The sequence below is a fragment of the Bufo gargarizans genome, chromosome 6, assembly GCF_014858855.1.
Source record: "Bufo gargarizans isolate SCDJY-AF-19 chromosome 6, ASM1485885v1, whole genome shotgun sequence".
NCBI classification, from domain to species: domain Eukaryota; kingdom Metazoa; phylum Chordata; class Amphibia; order Anura; family Bufonidae; genus Bufo; species Bufo gargarizans.
In genome coordinates, this window is record NC_058085.1 from 334266714 (window position 1) to 334285238 (window position 18525).

Here is an 18525-nt window from a genome sequence, read left to right on the forward strand (position 1 = left end):
ATGTCGGCTGGACTGCAATAAGAAAAAAATGAAAAACAAATCCCTAAAAAATGAAAAGTCCTAAATGATAAAATTGGCTATGCACGTAATGGATTAATTCTATGAATTATATAATAAACAAAATCGGATCACCTCTTCCACATCCTCATCCGGCGTACAAGGAGTGCGGTCTGTTTGGTAGGAGATTGAGGAACCATCAGAATCCAGAGATGCTTCTTCATCATAACCAAAAAATGTTTCCACCACCGGCTAGAAGTTAGAAATGGAAAACCCATTATATGATGGGTTTGACTGGCCAAGAGCACCTGCCTGGGAATACTGCCCCCTATGGAGTATGTGACTTTAAGGAGTTCTTACTGTCCAGGGTAGTAAAAACTAATAGGAAAGGCCTAGGAGTGGGATAAAAAAAAAAGTGAAAAAAGTTATACTTACCAGTGCTCCCGTTACGATGCTTAGGAGGTCCCTGGTGGTCTCTGGTGGTCAGGAAATGGCTTTAGATGCCTGATCAACCATTCACTGGCTGAGGCGGGTCACCAATGTGGACAGTGATTGGCTGAGTCACCATCTCCAGGCATTTTGTCTTGAGACGGAATCAGGAAGAAGTAGAGACCAGCAAGGACCTGGTAAGTGTCAGAACGGGATTTTCCATATTTCATATCTAACTGATTCATGTCTTCGAGACCAGAACCTATTTGGCTGTTTTTAGTACACATTACTTTAATACTTTCTAGGGGGCTATTGAGGCTATTTTAGAAGTTTTATATATGACCGTATTAGTTTTCATATAATTCAGTTCCAAAAAATAGACCCAATAATTGTTGTAAATGGATTATGGTTATTGACTGAGTGATTACAGATGTTTTTTAGGTGGCTGATTTTTTTATTTCTATTTTTTCAACAGTTTTTTGTATTGTTTGTTATTACAGTGTGTACCTTTATAAAAAGACATTATTATTTTGTAAATTTTTTATGAAATATCATGCTCCTATAACTAGGGCTGGCATTACAGATTCACTTATAGGGGAGTTAGTCAGCCTTGCAATAGTTGTAATGGCTCTGCTGGGTTACACCTGACTGCTCCTGTCCTTCATCCTGGTGATCACTGGAACCAATAGACGTAGCAGGGCACTGAACATTTAGTAGGCACTGGGGCACATTTATCAATCTTGTGTATTTTTAGGCTTTCAATTAGACAGGCATATGTTCTTCACCTGTCTGTATTTTGCCGACTATTTATCAATCACTTTATGAATTAGACTAGGCATAATGACAATAGTCTGACCTCTAGTGGTTCTTTATTTCTACGACAGGTTTATATTCACTAAGACTGGTTTACTTAGTATGCACATGAAAATGTGGTGCAAGTAAGCTGGAAATAGGCGCATGTCTCTAAAATGAGAAAACTTCTGAATTAGTAAAAAAAAATCCAAATAGGCAAACAAGGAGCAAATGCCTCCATAACAGGCACATTTTTTACGTTTCAGAGAGAAGTGATGGAAAACATTCCTGCAGTCACTCCTGCATGTAGATGTCCACTGGCATAGAAACAGGTAATAAATAGAATAGGTTCCTGCCTGACTGAAATCACCTTGGAGCTGGTAAGCAGGCACAGATGTGTTTTGTTCAAAATATATTAGCTAAGAATCTCAGATTTTAGTATGTCAGAACAAGGTTTTAGTCTACATATATTTTTTGCATCTATTATGTGAGTGCTATTATTTAAATATAGCTATGTACATCTGCATATTTATTTATCATATCATGCAGGATGTTTTTATCTTTTTCAGTGATTTTTTTTCGTTTGTAGTATATACTTAAAGGTGTAGCTACCTCCAAGTCTGAATGTACTCCTGTTATCCCATCTAAGAAGCGGGTGTCTTCAGTGCACTTTTACCCTGCCTATTCCAGAGGCTGCTTTGATTAGGTGGTACATATAGCTGTGCGTGCTCTTCCTCTCATTGGATGCTTGGTACACACAGAGGTAACAAGTAGCAGCACATTGTGTGCAATGCTATTATTTTCAGTAATATCTCTTCTTTAAAAACATCCTTGCCTTTTAAATCAGCGTCCAGCCTTAGGTAGCTAGACAAATGGCTCAAGAACCACCGATTTACGGCAGACTTTAATAAAGTCCATCCTCCTGTTCAAGGAAATAGTCAAGGAAATAAAATCACATTTAGTGGGGAACCCTTAACTGATGACCTCCTTTTCTTTTTAACTGCAGATCTACCAATTCCCCGTCTCCTCTTCTTCCATCCAACATGGCCGCAGAGCTTCTCAGACTACTTGATGCATACTGACACTTCATGTTAGCAATGCTGTCCATCCAAGAGCAGGGCTGGACAAGTAGGAAGTGTCTAGGACTACCAAATGCATGGTATGCATCTGAGAAGCAGTGCGGCCATCTTAGATGACAGAAGAGGAGTCCTGGAATCGCCGAATCTGCTGCTGAAAAAATGAAAAGTCAATGGGGGACTAATCCATTTTCTATTGTGTAAGATGAAATGGATCCGTCCCAATTGACTTGCATTGTGGATCATGACAGATCCATCTTGCTCTGCATCCCAGGACGGAAAGCAAACCGCGGCATGCTGCGGTTTGCTCTCCAGTATGAGAACGGAACAGAATGCATTTTGGAGCATTCCGCTCTGTTCAGTTACGTTTTGTTCCCATTCACAATGAATTGGAACAAAACAGAAACGTTTATTTTTCCGGTATTGAGACCCTATGACAGATCTCAATACCAGAAAAAAATTAACGCTACTATGAAAGTAGCCTAAGAATTTTGTTTATTTATACCTTGGTTGCTACATTTCGATTTCCTTTTCACAGAATAAAAGCTGAATCTTTTAACATCAGGAGCAAAGCAGTAAGGAAAGTTACCAGCAGGCGCCCTATTTTACCGGGATTCCTGCTGCCGTTACTTAGTAACTGTGTAAATGTTTGATGATTCTGGAGCTGAGTAAATGATGATTTTATACAAACTGTGGAACATCTCATTATAGCTGTACCCCCGTAACCTGAGACTGATCCAAAATCTGGTTAAAAAAAAGAAATATTCTAATAAGTGCTCAGAACCTACAACAATGTCTCATACTCTGCAATATACCACATGGCTTGCATATACCATCACTTCCTCATCAATGGGATCCTGGTAGCTGAGACTCTCAAAATGAAGGATCTGGTTTTTTATCAAAACACATCTGTGTCTGCCTACCACAGCAAGGTCATCTCAGTAAGGCAGAAACCTCCTCTTCATTCTCAACAACAAGGACATTCCTAGCAGTAAGACCCCCATACTCAGGCTATTATGGCATAGTCTAGCATAACTTTGCAGGTCCCTGTTGTTCAGGAGTAGTGATCGGCAAAGTATTCAAAAATTCAATTCGGCTTCTTCGCCAAATTTAGCAAAAAAAATTTGCTTGGTGACAAATTACTTCATCACGTGCACTTCTTTGTAAGTAGTGGGTGCAATGACGGAGCGGCGATTGTGCTGCCCCCCTTTTATTGGATCCTTTAGATGCCTCAATCATGTATCATCTGATATACATAGCACAGTGGTGATTTTATACAGTGCTGAGAAAGATTGTTAAGGTGCAACACTAAACCAGAACTTAGGTCCCTTTATTCTCAGGAACATGGGGGGTTCCCAGCAGTCAAACCCCACCTGCTCAGAAATGATGGCTTATTCTAGCAATTTGCCATCACCTTCCGGGAATAGAAAGCCCCTTTAATAGGCAATTTGACCATCAGAGAACCAAAACAATGTCTCATATTCCACAATATTCCATAATGCTTGGATATGCCATCACTTCCTCAATGGGATCTTGATAGTGGAGACCCCAATAGATCTTGAGAATGAAGGAGCTGCAATTTTGGCTGCTACCTGTTCAAAGTTTTTCCTTGCACAGCAACACTTGTGGCCACTGGCTGTGCGGGGAAACGCATCATAAGAACCTTCACTTGAACTGAGATACTTTGCAGGTCCCTGGGGGTCAGGGGCTCTACAGTGCTATGAAAGACCGTTAAGGTGCTACAGCACTAAATCAGAACTTAGGTCCCTTTATTCTTAAGAACAAGGGGGTTCTCAGCACTCAGATCCCCATACTCAGGAAGTGATAGCATATTCTAGCAATATGCAATCACCTTCCGAGAATAGAAAGGCCCTTTAATAGGCAATTTGACCTTGAGCGAGACACCGGCAAAGCAAATTCACACCGGTTCCCACAAAGCCCGTTCTAATATTTACAGAGGCCAAAGGGTTTACTCTTCAAAGATCTAAAAGAAATTGAGAGACATGGAGTGTGACACTTAGAAAGAACGCACTCTGCAGGCACTGCTGCCTTTCTCCACTTAGAGACGGAACGGTTTGTCCTAAATCATCTGTTCTGCACAGAAATCTTTATAAATGGAGAAGTATTTTACCTTAGGGAGTTTTGTCATTTTTTTCCGTTGCTTCCTAAATCTTAAAAGCTTTTCTCGGTCCTGTAGATAAAAATTAATTGCACAGTTATAAGTCGTTTTTCAGTATGTGACTGGCATGAGAAACCGAAGAGGTAAATCTCGCTTGGTTGGTTTGGGGGCTGCCAATTACTACCTGGCATGGAGAGACCCCTGGGAATTGAAGCTCTCCGCAGCTTCTCTATCAGGTGGTATAGGCTGTTTTAGGTCTGACAGCGTAAATTGTACCATTGGCCAAATGCTAATGGACAGATCGAGATAATTTTTTGTTTAAAGGGGTACTCTGGTAACTACATGTTATCCCCTATTCACTAAATAGGGGATAAGTATATGATCAGTGGGGGTCCATCTGATGGGACCCCCACCGATCCCAAGAATAGGGTTCCTATAGGAGCATGTTCTACCTGCTGCCCCATTAGGATGGGAGCTGTAGGAACCCTATAGCTCCCATCCTAATGGGGCAGCAGGTAGAAGATGCACCTCACAGCTCCATTCATTCTCTATGGGACTGCTGGAGAAAGCAGGGTACGACGCTCAGCTATCACATAGAGAACTAATGGAGTGGTAGAGTACATTCTTGACCTCCCGCTCTACTGGGGGCGAGGCTATGAGATCTTTCTTGGTATCGGTGGAGATTCCAGTGGTCATACCTCCACCCAGCAGTTAGTTATGCTGTATGCAGTAGATGGGACATAAGCTGAATTTACGGTAATACCCCTATAACTCCCCAACTTACCTGTACACCAAGAAGAACCTACTCTTTAAAGGACATGTCCTCCACTGACCATTTTTATATTGCATTTTACAGCTGTTCAGAGAGAATGTTACAGTTTTTCAGTTTTTTTTTTAGAACCAGTCAAAAAGCTTGATGTCAGACACATCTTGTTCTACTACTAAGGCCTAAAGCACATGCCCAGAATTTCTTTCATTTTTGCTGATAGCATGCTGACCCATTCATTTCTATGGGGCTATGGACACATTTTCCGGATCCATCTGGCTGTTCCACAAATGATAGAACATGTCCTATTCTGGTCCGCATTGCAAAAACAGTCATTTCTATTGATGGGAGTGAGAATACCGCGCACAAGGAAGGTATCTTTATTTTGCGGAACTGTGGTTTACAGACCAAAATATGGAGACGGCCATGTGCATGAAGCTGGAGTTATAGTCTGTCTTACAGCCCAGAGCTGCATTCACAATTCTGCTTGCTGTTACTGGAAACAGCCAACAAGATTGCTGTCACTTTTAAGAGCTTAGCCTTGGTTTACATCTGTGCCAGAGGTTTGTCTTCCATGATGGAAACTCAACGGACTCCTTTACAGGTCAATGGGGTCCATTGGGTAGGATTGGTATCCATTATTTGACAGATCCATCACAGCTTGAATTCTGTTTCTCGGCTCCTATGATGGATCCGAAAAATTCCTTCCTGCAGATGTGAACCTTGCCTTAGCTGTGCTCCTCTAAACCAGAAGGACAGTAAAAGGGGTATTCCAGTTAAATGAAGTTATCCCCTAGCCATGAGACAGGGAATAACTATTAGATCAGTGCGGGTCGGACTACTGAGGACCCCAGCAATCACAAAAACGAGGGCCCCATAAACCTAAAATGAATAAAGCAGCCGGTCAAGCAACCGCATTGCTGCCTCATTCATTCTCTATCGGGAGGTAGCTGTGTACAAGCGCTCGCCTAGTTCTGGCAGTCCTATAGAGATGAATAGATTGGCAATGTTGCCTGTATAACCTGCCACTCTATTCTTTTCGGGGGTCTAGGGTCCCCATTCTCATGATTGGTGGGAGTCCCAGTGATCAGACTTACTCCAGGCTAAGGCTACTTTTGAACAGATGCAGACGGTTGTATTATCCTAACAGAAGCATTTTTGCTGATCCCTGCAGGATGCAGCAAAAATGCTGAGGTGAAAGTAGCCTAAGGTCTCTTTCACACTACCGTTTATTTTTTTTTTCCGTTTTGCGGGCCGTTTTTTGCGTTCCGTATACGGAACCATTCATTTCAATGGTTCCGCAAAAAAAACTGAATGTACTCCGTATGCATTCCGTTTCCGTATTTCAGTTTTTCCATTCCGTTGAAAGATAGAACATGTCCTATTATTGCCCGCTAATCACGTTCCGTGGCTCCATTCAAGTCAATGGGTCCGCAAAAAAAAACTGAACACATACGGAAATGCATCCGTATGTCTTCCGTATACGTCCCGTTTTTTTCTGAACCATCTATTGAAAATGTTATGCCCAGCCCAATTTTTTCTATGTAATTACTGTATACTTTATATGCCATACGGAAAAACGGAACGGAAAAACGGAACGGAAACGGAAACACAAAGGAAACAAAAAGACGGAACAACGGATCCATGAAAAACGGACCGCAAAACACTGAAATAGCCATACGGTAGTGTGAGAGAGGCCTAATAGTTATCCTCTACCATGTGGATACAGGAGAACCTCATCTAACCAGAACACCACTTTACATTGGCCATACACATTCAGTTCAGAAACATGTGCATGTGTTTTTAATGAAGCGTATCGGGCATGTTGGCCAAGTATTTCATACTTGGTTAGCTGGTTCCACCAGTCTCAACGCGTTCAGCTGACATATATCTAATGTGTAGTCAGTTTTATTGGTTTCCTCCATCAGTTTGCTGGAAAATGCCTGGTGTAAAGAATAACACCCACCAAGATGCACTTCAGGCCATCATTCAATATTTCTTCTGTATTTTTAATGCATTTTTTAAAGCCAAGATCATAAGTGGAGTCAAGAAAGAGAAAATAATTTGCCATTTTTTGTAAATGCTTCTTTTAGGTTAAAAACAAACTAAATAAATAAATAAATAAAAATATTGATTAAATGCTAAATTGGGAAAAAGGTCTTGCTAGAACAAGCCCTGTGCAGATACTGAGTGATATGGTAGGATTATTTTAAACACAATTACATTTTGAATATACCAGGGTTAGGCTACTTTCACACTAGCGTTTCTATTTTCCAGTATTGAGATCCGTCATATGGTCTCAATACCGGGAAAAAATACTTCCGTTTTGTCCCCATTCATTGTCAATGGGGACAAAACGTAACTGAACCGAACGGAGTGCTCCAAAATGCATTCCGTTCCGTTCTCATACCGGAGAGTATGCTGCAGTTTGCTTTCCGTCCTGGGATGCGGAGCATCAATGCAAGTCAATGGGAACGGATCTGTTTTCTCTGCCACAATCTGCCACAATATAAAACGGATCCATCCCCCATTGACTTTTAATGGAGTTCATGACGGATCCATCTTGGCTATGTTAAAGATAATACAACCAGATCCGTTCATAACGGATGCAGAAGGTTGTATTATCAGTAACGGAAGCGTTTTTGCTGAACCCTGCCCGATCCAAAAAAAAACTCAAGTTTAAAAGTAGCCTTAAAATATTTGGCTGGTTTTCCTGCCTGGAGTATCCTAATTGCGTCCAGATGCATGCTGTGAGGATGTATATGTCACTATGAGGATACATATGTCACTCTTTGCTAAACCACATGTCACATTCCTATAGGCTCATTTGTATTTTTAGGTTGTACGGGTGACACCCAGGGCTTGGCTAACGAAGTGAGGGGCCTTCTGCCATTTGGAGTTGGAAGAGGTAGAAGAAGACTCAAATACCACCCGGAGTCTTGTCTCATCATTCTTTTACCCCTAGAGTAAATTTTTATATTTGGAGCATTGCAGACAACATGGCTAGATCCCTTGTTTAGGGATCATGCAAAAATTCTACCATGACATGAGCCAGCAGGGATAGCTGGGAGATTTTAGCTCTAGTATATGAAGAATTGTGAATGCAGCTCTGGAGTATAATACAAGATTTAACTCGAAATTCATACAAGATAAATGATGTGATGCGTTTACAAAGTTATTCATTCTTCTGTAGAATGGTATCAACAAAGTATTACAGAATAAAGGGGTGTCCAGGATAAGAACATCCGGGGACATTTACTAAGACCGGTGATTTAGACGCCAGTCTTAGTGCATGTCCGCTGCCGCTTGATGCGCCTATGTAGAGGGGCCGGCCTCTACATAGCTTAGGCGCTTTACCGGCAGCCGTGCGACTTGCTTAAACCTATGCCGGCTCCCTTGCTGGTGTAGATTTAAGTAATTTTCTACACCAAAAACAGACGTAGAAAATGATGAATCAGACAGGCCTGCCAGCCCACCCCCTTCCATCCACTTTTTCCACCACCTTGGAAAAGTGGCGTGAACGGGGAAAAGTCACAGATTTGGCCGCAAATGCGCTTTGTGACCAAATCTGCGACAAAAGTACGCTAAAACGTGGCATACTTCCCATAATAAATGACCCCCATCATGTCTACTTTCTTCCAGAAACAGCACCACATCTTTCTATAGGTTGTATTTTGTATGGCTGTATTAAAGTGAATGAGCATAAGCTGCAATACCACCTATAACCTGCGAACAGGTGTGGCGCTAAAAGAAAGCAATACTTTATCTCTGCTTGCTATCATTTCCAATTTAGTTTCAAGAAAAATCTGTCCTGGTTTTTGGCTGGACAGACATGTGCACAGTTCGTTACAATGACAGTACGGTTTTCTCTTTGCAATGAGTCGTGCACTTATGGGTCCATCACATGGACAGCACAGAGTTTTATCCCCTGGAAGTAAGCAATGAAAGTCCCAGCTGAATGACAGCAAGCAGAGATCTTGCAGCAACCTTTATTTGCTGGAACTTCAATACCCATTTAAAGGTGGACATGATACAATGGATAATTCTTGCATTTCTGTATGCACTAGGATAAAGTGAGTACACACTCATCTCTAATACTTACAATGACACTCTTCACATAGCCTGCAGTTTCCAGTGTCTAGGGGAAAAAAATAGAAATATTATAAAATTAGGTTTGCAACAGCAATATGGTCGCTGCTACATTGTCTAATCCAATATGATAGGATGAGATAAAATGGATTAATGGAATATTTGCATGTGAAGTACAAACCGGATTCCAAAAAAGTTGGGACACTATACAAATCGTGAATAAATACTGAATGCAATGATGTGGAGGTGCCAACTTCTAATATTGTATTCAGAATAGAACATAAATCACGGAACAAAAGTTTAAACTGAGAAAATGTACCATTTTAAGGGAAAAATATGTTGAATCAGAATTTCATGGTGTCAACAAATCCCCAAAAAGTTGGGACAAGGCCATTTTCACCACTGTGTGGCATCTCCCCTTCTTCTTACAACACTCAGACGTCTGGGGACCAAGGAGACCAGTTTCTCAAGTTTAGAAATAGGAATGCTCTCCCATTCTTGTCTAGTACAGGCCTCTAACTGTTCAATCGTCTTGGGCCTTCTTTGTTGCACCTTCCTCTTTATGATGCGCCAAATGTTCTCTATAGGTGAAAGATCTGGACTGCAGACTGGCCATTTCAGTACCCGGATCCTTCTCCTACGCAGCCATGATGTTGTGACTGATGCAGAATGTGGTCTGGCATTATCTTGTTGAAAAATGCAGGGTCTTCCCTGAAAGAGATGACGTCTGGATGGGAGCATATGTTGTTCTAGAACCTGAATATATTTTTCTGCATTGATGGTGCCTTTCCAGACATGCAAGCTGCCCATGCCACACGCACTCATGCAACCCCATACCATTAGAGATGCAGGCTTCTGAACTGAGCGTTTATAACAACTTGGGTTGTCCTTGTCCTCTTTGGTCCGGATGACATTTCATCCCAGATTTCCAAAAAGAACTTTGAATCGTGACTCTGACCACAGAACAGTCTTCCATTTTGCCACACTCCATTTTAAATGATCCCTGGCCCAGTGAAAACGCCTGAGCTTGTGGATCTTGCTTAGAAATGGCTTCTTCTTTGCACTGTGGAGTTTCAGCTGGCAACGGCGGATGGCACGGTGGATTGTGTTCACTGACAATGGTTTCTGGAAGTATTCCTGAGCCCATTCTGTGATTTCCTTTACAGTAGCATTCCTGTGTGTGGTGCAGTGTCGTTTAAGAGCCCGGAGATCACGGGCATCCAGTATGGTTTTACAGCCTTGACCCTTACGCACAGAAATTGTTCCAGATTCTCTGAATCTTCGGATGATGTTATGCACAGTTGATGATAGATGCAAAGTCTTTGCAATTTTTCGCTGGGTAACACCTTTCTGATATTGCTCCACTATCTTTCTGCGCAACATTGTGGGAATTGGTGATCCTCTACCCATCTTGGCTTCTGAGAGACACTGTCACTCTGAGAAGCTCTTTTTATACCCAATCATGTTGCCAATTGACCTAATTAGTGTTAATTGGTCTTCCAGCTCTTCGTTATGCTCAAATTTACTTTTTCCAGCCTCTTATTGCTACTTGTCCCAACTTTTTGGGGATTTGTTGACACCGTGAAAATTTGAATCAACGTATTTTTCCTTTAAAATGATACATTTACTCGGATTAAACGTTTGATCTGTCATCTACGTTCTATTACAAATAAAATATTGACATTTGCCATCTCCACATCATTGCATTCAGTTTTTATTCACAATTTGTTTAGTGTCCCAACATTTTGGGAATCCGGTTTGTATTAGCTACTGATGGAACAGGGTTGTGTGCATCAAACATCATTTTTATTACTATAGTATATCTTTTTCTTTTGCCCCTAAGAGTACAAAAATACACAAATAGGGAATCTATTTTTTATTGAAAGCCCTTGTCTGACTGCATATTCACTTCAAAGACAGTATTATGTCAGATTATCTTCATTTCTCTTGGCAATATGTTTTAGCCTGCAGGGGGCCCAGAATATGGACAGTCTGAGCAGCCATTTTCATTTTTAATATCTGCCATTGAATAAGTCTATAGTTTAAAGTCTATGGACACCTCTGGAGCCAGATTCCACATTTTTGTAATAGGTTTTTATTAAAAATGTTGCTTTCTTTGGCTTATGCAGCTTCTACTGTATGTTTCACTGTGCATAGTAAACTGCAGAATGCTAGTCACTGTGAACTTCTGATCTGGAGTTTAGATTTTTCTGGAGAGGAGAGAGAGTGTCTGAAGACAGAACTTTTAGCCACCCAGTCTGCATAAAAATGCTTTAGTCCAAATTCCATGAAAGGTTAGTTTCACATTAGCCTTAGGACGCTACGGTTTTTGTCCGGTCTCCTGATGGCATGTTTACCGTGCTGCGGCCGCATCTCCGACCCGTCCCCATTATAGTGAATGGGGGCGGAGCGGACTTCCGGCAGCACACATGTGCAAGCATTAGTACAGATCCGGTAGGCTGTTCCCATGCCGAAACAGCCTACTGGACAATCCTAAGGCTAATGTGAAAGAAGCCTACATCAGTAATAAAAAATGCTCAAAAGGAGTCCATTGCCTGTTATTGAAATGGATGTGGCTCTGCTGTGCCTACTGAACTCATTTGGACTGGGGCTCCACAGGTGTTATCCTGCCAGCCCCTTGCCTTCACTTTTCAATTCCTATACAAGGGTTTAGACTCTGTTGCAGGGAACCACCCGTCCACTACCTCCTGGAGAAGTCCCTTTTCAGAGGCTGCAGACCCACAGGAGTCAAGAGACACTGGCATTAAGCACAGAGTGGTCAAGTAAAACCGTTGTTAGGGACAGGCTGAGGTCAGGCAGGGCATTTAGAGTTCATGCAATCCATAATCAGTCCAAGGGTCAGGGCGGGCAGCTCAGGGTCAGTACAAGCAACAGGCAGAGATCAGGTCAGGAAAAGAAGGGTCAGGCAGAAAAGGGGAAAATCCAGAGAGAGAAAGAGGTCAGTACACAGATAGGCAAAGACAATGGCGCACCTAGCAGGACACTAGAATCTATTGCTTAGGCAAAATACCCTAAATACCCTAAGGTGGCTAGCCATTGGCCAGGGAAGACTAAGGTGTGCCTTCAAGAGCTGGAGGAGGCAGGAATGCCCTACATACAGCAGAGGAGAGACAGGTGTCCACCCGCATGAAGGAAACTAATCAGCGCTACTCCAGCAGTCATGCCAGCCTGGAGACAGCAGTAGGACAATGTCAAACACAAACTGCCAGGGAAATAGGACAAGGGAGCTCTGGCGACCATGTCCACCTGGGGGAGTGAGACGCAATGGGCACAGACCACCAGTATAACATTTCATAGTACAGGCCCCAAAAACAATATATTCAAGTTAAGGAAACATGACCTGATGAGGACTGATGAAGATTATTGAATGACGAACATTGGCCAGGACGATTCGCGAACGCGCGTTCGCGATCAAATGTTCACGAACCACGCGTTCGTGGCGTGCCCCATTCCCTTTAATGGCAGGCAAACCTGAAAAACCTTCAGGTCATATTTGCAGCCAATAAACACTTACTAGAAGTACACAAATAGTCCAACAACATGGACAGTGATATACCAGAGGGGAATTATTGGCAAAAATTCCCATAAAAAATATGTATTTTAATCAGGGTCCATTTTTATGCGTCTTAAAGGGAAACTCTCAAAAATGTGCCCTGCTGGAGCCTGGAAATTTTTTATTTCCTATCGGTTTGATGTATACAAATGTGCAGCACTCCATGTTTTTGTATCCTGCAGAGTCCAAATAAAAAAATGCATACGTTAACATACATTTTTCTACCATGGTACTGTATGGTGAGCGGACGCCACTGTACGGCATCAGTCTAAGGCATCTGTTAACGCATACATTTTTGGTATGCATTAAATGGATGGCAAAAATAGGATGTGAACCCAGCCCTAGTGTCAGAATAAGCACCAGTACACAGCGGAGCAGCGTGGCGGAGAGGGGAGGCCGCCATGTACTGACAGAGACTACCTGGTCCTGGTGGTCAGGGATGAGAACTGTGTTTCCTAAGGATAATTTTCTACTGGGAAATACAGGGCACAGTATAATACACTAGAATTTATAAAATATAAAGATATCAGCCCTACCCCTGAATAATAATACAATTAGGTGGTCATTTATTATATAGAAATATGTCTATGTTAGGCGTATTTCTGATACAGATTTTGGCGCAAAGGTCCTTAGCATGCCAGGTATAAAAAAGGATGGCGTGGGCATGGAAAGGGATACAGTTATGGCCATCCAGTTATTGGATACCACCGCTATACATTGACCGGATAACACCTCTGTACAGTGACCGGATAACACTGCCATACTGTGACCGGATAAAAGGGTATAAGAGGGCATAGTACAGGGAAAGACTAGGGGCACTGCACAGGGTGTGGTAAGAGGGCACAATGCGGGGTATAAGGTGGCACAGTCACATGACCCTGTGATATTAGAAGGTCTTTATGGTGAATGCGGTTCATACGCCACCATAATATGAGCCAGAGGAGTGAGACAAGGGTGTGATTATGTGGCTAGAGATAAAAAATGTAACTGTTGGCCAGTACAGGCCCCAAAAATTAGGCAATAGGCATTCATCTGACAGCAAAGAACTTTGGATTTTGTGGCTGGAGGTACATTTGGCGGTCACAGGATAAATATGTAACTGTCGGCCAGTACAGGCCCCAAAAAATTAGGCAATAGGCATTCACCTGACAGCAAAGAACTTTGGATTCTGTGGCTGGAGGAACATTAGGCGGTCACAGGATAAATATGTAACTGTTAAAAAAAATTAGGCATTCACCTGACATAAAAGGCCTTTAATGCTGCTGTATATACATAAGGCCAGGACAACTCTTTATTCTGGGTGGTGGCGGATATGTGTGGGCTGGCATGAGGAAATTCAATTACACATGGTCATCACAGGTGTTGAATTCCTCCAAGATCCATGCCTCATTTATTTTTAAAAATGTGAGGTAGTCCACACTGTCGTGAGCTAGGCGAGTGCTCTTATCGGTCACTATCCCCCCTGCTGTGCTGAATGTCCTTTCGGACAAGACATTCAAAGAGGGGCAAGCCATGAGTTCCATGGCAAATTGTGCCAGCTCTGGCCACAGGTCAAACCTGCACACCCAGTAGTCAAGGGGTTCCTCGCTTCTCAGAGCATCCACATTGGTCATTAACCCAATGTAGTCGGACACCTGTCGGTCTAGGCGTTCCCTGAGGCTGGATCCGGAGGGCGGCTGTCGATGGGTTGGCTGCAATATTCGAAGTGACCAACACATCTTCAAACCGCCCTCTTTTTGCAGGCGCCGTAGGATTGGTTCCCGCACCTGTTTCGGTGTGGGTGGAAATTCCTCTGCCAGTGCCTGCAAAAGTAGAATGCAGCATCTCTCGCAGCAAGGCCAGCTCCTGCTCCTCGATCAATGACACGACGCAATGCATGCTCCAGAAAGAAGTCGTAAGGTACGACGTCACTGATTGCACCCTGGCTGTGACTGACCAGTTTGGTGATCTCATCAAATGGCCGCAGAAGTCTGCAGGCGTTGCACGTGAGCAGATCTCACAATCTCCCCAGAACCTGTCCTGCCGCAGAGTTCGTACAGGTAGTCGTTAATGGCACATTTCTGCTGAAGCAGCCTATCAGGCATATACAAGGTGGAGTTCCAGTGCGTTGGGCTGTCATAAATCGGACGTCTGACGGGCAAGTGGTGTTGTCGCTGAACGTCAGCAAGGTGAGCCATGGCCGTGTAAGATCTTCTAAAATGGCCAGAGATTTTCCTGGCCTGCCGCAAGACGTCCTGGACCCTGGGGTATTTGGCAACAAATTGCTGCAGGACTAAGTTCAGGATGTGTACCATGCATGGCACATGTGTCACTTTGTCCTGTTTCAGGGCGCTCAGCAGATTGGCACCATTGTCGCACACCACTTTACCAACTGTCAAATTGAGCAGGGTTAGCCACTGATTGGCCTGTGACCGCAGAGCTGAAAGGAGTGCAGGAGCGGTATGGCTCTTGGCTTCCAGGCACAACAGCCGCAACACAGCATGGCAACGTCTCACCTGGCACGTCAAAAGGGTTCTGGGGAGCTTGGGGGGTGCAGCGAAAGAGGCGGTAGCAGTGGAAAAGGAGTCAGCCGAGGAGGAGAAGAAGATGCAGGCCTGCATGCAATCCATGGTGGCAACACCAAATCCACATGGGTGCCACGGGATACATGATTGATGGCCGTCCGAAGATTCACCCAGTGGGCAGTAAAAGTTATGTACCTTCACTGCCCGTGTTTGCTAGACCACGTGTCTGTGGTCAGATGTATTTTGGCTCTGACACTGTGTGCCAGAGATATATTAACTTGCCGCTGAACGTGGCCATAAAGTTCAGGGATGCCCTTCTGGGAGAAATATTTCCTTCGGGGATCTTCCATTGCGGTGCGCCAATGGCCACACATTTTCTAAAGGCCTTCGAGTCCACCAATTTATATGGCAGTAGTTGGCGGGCTATCAGCTCAGACAAGCCAGGGGTCAGCCGTTGGGCAAGAGGATTATCCAGCATCATCATTTTTTACGCTCGAACATTGGGGCCATGGAAGCTGCCTTGTGCGAGATGAACGCGACGACGGCACAGTGGAAGGTGGAGTGGATGACAAATGGGAGGAGAGAGGAAAAGGAGAAGAGGCAGGACATGGAGCGCAGTGAGTGAAGGACACGCTCCTGCTGCTGGCTTCCTTCCTTCGGCGCAGGCGTAGTGAGGAAGCCGGTACCAGGAGTGCGTCTTTCACTCACTGCGCCTGCGCTGAATACTAAACGGGACGGCGCAGGCGCAGGATTTACATGACGATGAGGAGAAGTCTATCAGTGGGACCTGGGCTTGCCAAAGGGTGAGTAGACCAAACCTCTAGGTGCTGAAGCAATGCCCCATTAGCACCTAGAGGCTCATTAGCATATTTTAAAAGTCTTTATTTTAAGAGAATGTCGGCAGCCATGTACTGCTGACATTAGCACATCGCTAATGTCAGTCAGCTACATAACGTTATTTCTGATGACAGAAACCCTTTAAGGCTGCATATAGGCCGAGATGTCTGCCTCTTACCTGGGAAAACAGCAGCCTGCTCCCCGGGGGGTAGTTAGCACAGAGATGCTAACGAGGATGGACCCGTTTGCTGGTCACACTCGGGACAGGGGACAACAGACTCTCCGACGCCTCGCGTCAGCATGGGGGTTTTCTAACCAGAGCATGAACCATAATCCTTCATAACTTGTTCAGGAGGGATCGGATGTTCCCAAAATCTAGCTTATCATCTCTGGTATGATGGGGGCATCGCTGGACACCAGACATCAACTCGCCTTCATCTTCTTTAAATAAGGATCTCATCTTCGCGTCCTTGATGTGTAGCGTTTGATATGCTAGGACTCGGATCGATGAGATATGAAATATGAAGAAGGGCTGGGGTCTGTATCTTCACCAGGGCAACTGGAAAACTATCTTTTTGATATTTTCATACCTGTTCCCAAGTTGGCCAGGGGGCCGGCTGCATGGGTCATGTAGCTGTGCCTAGAGGGGCTGAGCCAGAGGTGGGAGTGAGAGTCCCCCTCAGGCCTGCCCCTGGAGGAAAGGCATAAAAATGCAATCCCTGGATATTTGGGTGTTGCAAAGTGGGAGATCCAATCGAATTGGTTTGTGCACCATTACTCTACCCATATCTCCTGGGAGGAAAGGACTTTTACCACACAAATGTTAAGTATTAGAACTTTCTTTGTTTTCTCCTTTTTATTTTACAATTGTTTGCCATTTATGTATGTGTCATTTTTTGTAACCAAGTACTGTCTATTTTTTATACATTAAACCTAATAGTTTGATGGTTTGTCTTGTAACTTTAAGAACCTGTTAGTTCCATGAAGAGTGTGTGTGCAGTCTGAGGCTGTATGTTGTTTTTCCGTGAGGCTTGCTATCGTGTGAGTGTCTGCTTGCGAGTGGAACACTCAGGGGTGTCCTGTCGACCTTATAACGGGCGGGTGGTGGCAGTGAAAGTTTCGTGTTAGTGCGTGGGTGTGCTTGCAGGCTTCAAGTGGCGATTTATGCTCAAGTTACCAGAGTGTGAGGGTGTAAGGTGAATCGGCCTGAAGGGCTTGGCAAACTCTTGTCACGTGACGCGGTGGGCCGGTCTGATCTCGGTACGTGACAAAGGTACAGTGATGGCCAGTTTGCCGTGTTCGCCCGCGAACATATGCGAGCTGCCATCTTTTCTCACAAGTCCGGCGAGGCGCAGGTAAGCCCTTACCTGTGCCTGTGTCGGGAGCCGGTCTGAAACAAGTGTGGCCAGCGGGAGCAGGCAGTTCCGATAACAGCCACCGGGGGCCTTCATCGGGCTGTTGTCGGAACTGCTTGCTCCCGCTGACCGCACTTGTTACAGACCGGCTCCTGGCACAGGTAAGGGCTTACCTGCGCCTCGCCGGACTTGTGAGAAAAGATGGCAGCCCGCATATGTTCGCGGGCGAACATGGCGAACTGGCCATCACTGCAAAGGTATATGGCACCCCTCAACCACTATTTGGCGGAAACAGGTATATAGCACCCCTCAATCAGTGTTTGGCGGAAACAAGTATATGGCACCCCTCAATCAGTATTTTGTGGAAGCAGGTGTATGGCAGCCCTCACTCAGTATTTGGTGGAAGAAGGTTTATAGCAATAGCACCCCTTAATCAGTATTTTGTGGAAGAAGGTATATGGAACCCCTCAATCGGTATTTGGCGGAAACTAGTATATAGCACCCCTCAATCAATATTTGGCAGAAACAGGTATATAGCACCCCTCAATCAGGATTTTATGGAAGAAGGTATATAGCACACCTCAATCAGTATTTGGTGGAAACAGGTATATCGCACCCCTCAATCAGTATTTTGTGGAAGCAGGTGTATCACAGCCCTCAATCACTATTTTGTGGAAGCAGGTGTATGGCACCCCTCAATCAGTATTTGGCAGAAACAGGTATATAGCACCCCTCAATCAGCATTTGGCGGAAACAGATATATAGCACCCCTCAATCAGGATTTTGTGGAAGAAGGTATATTGCAGCCCTCAAGCTGTTTTTTTGGGGGCAACAGGTATATCACACTCGTTGCAATTAGTTACTCCAATAGCGTTTGTCCCTCTATATACCTGCGGTATCACAGCAGAACCGCACACAACTGCTGCACAATACAAATACACTATAATATAATTTCTATGTTAGAAAGTATATTATATCACAAGTATA

The 18525-nt window shown here is 44.0% G+C and overlaps 1 protein-coding gene across 21 annotated transcripts in view; it reads right to left on the reverse strand.

Annotated features, from left to right (window-relative positions):
- The window catches only part of LOC122940834 (janus kinase and microtubule-interacting protein 3-like), a 96376-nt gene that overhangs the window by 36690 nt on the left and 41161 nt on the right, over positions 1–18525 (reverse strand). For 18 of the 21 annotated variants that reach the window (XM_044297644.1, XM_044297642.1, XM_044297638.1 and 15 more), the window contains 3 exons: positions 9282–9317; positions 4426–4485; positions 133–249 (listed from right to left, as the gene is read on the reverse strand). In XM_044297644.1, coding sequence (XP_044153579.1) covers positions 133–249; positions 4426–4485; positions 9282–9317 — 213 coding nt within the window. Of the gene's footprint in view, positions 1–132; positions 250–724; positions 728–4425; positions 4486–9281; positions 9318–18525 lie in introns of all 21 variants that reach the window. The other 3 variants (XM_044297636.1, XM_044297632.1, XM_044297633.1) reach the window with 2 other exon arrangements.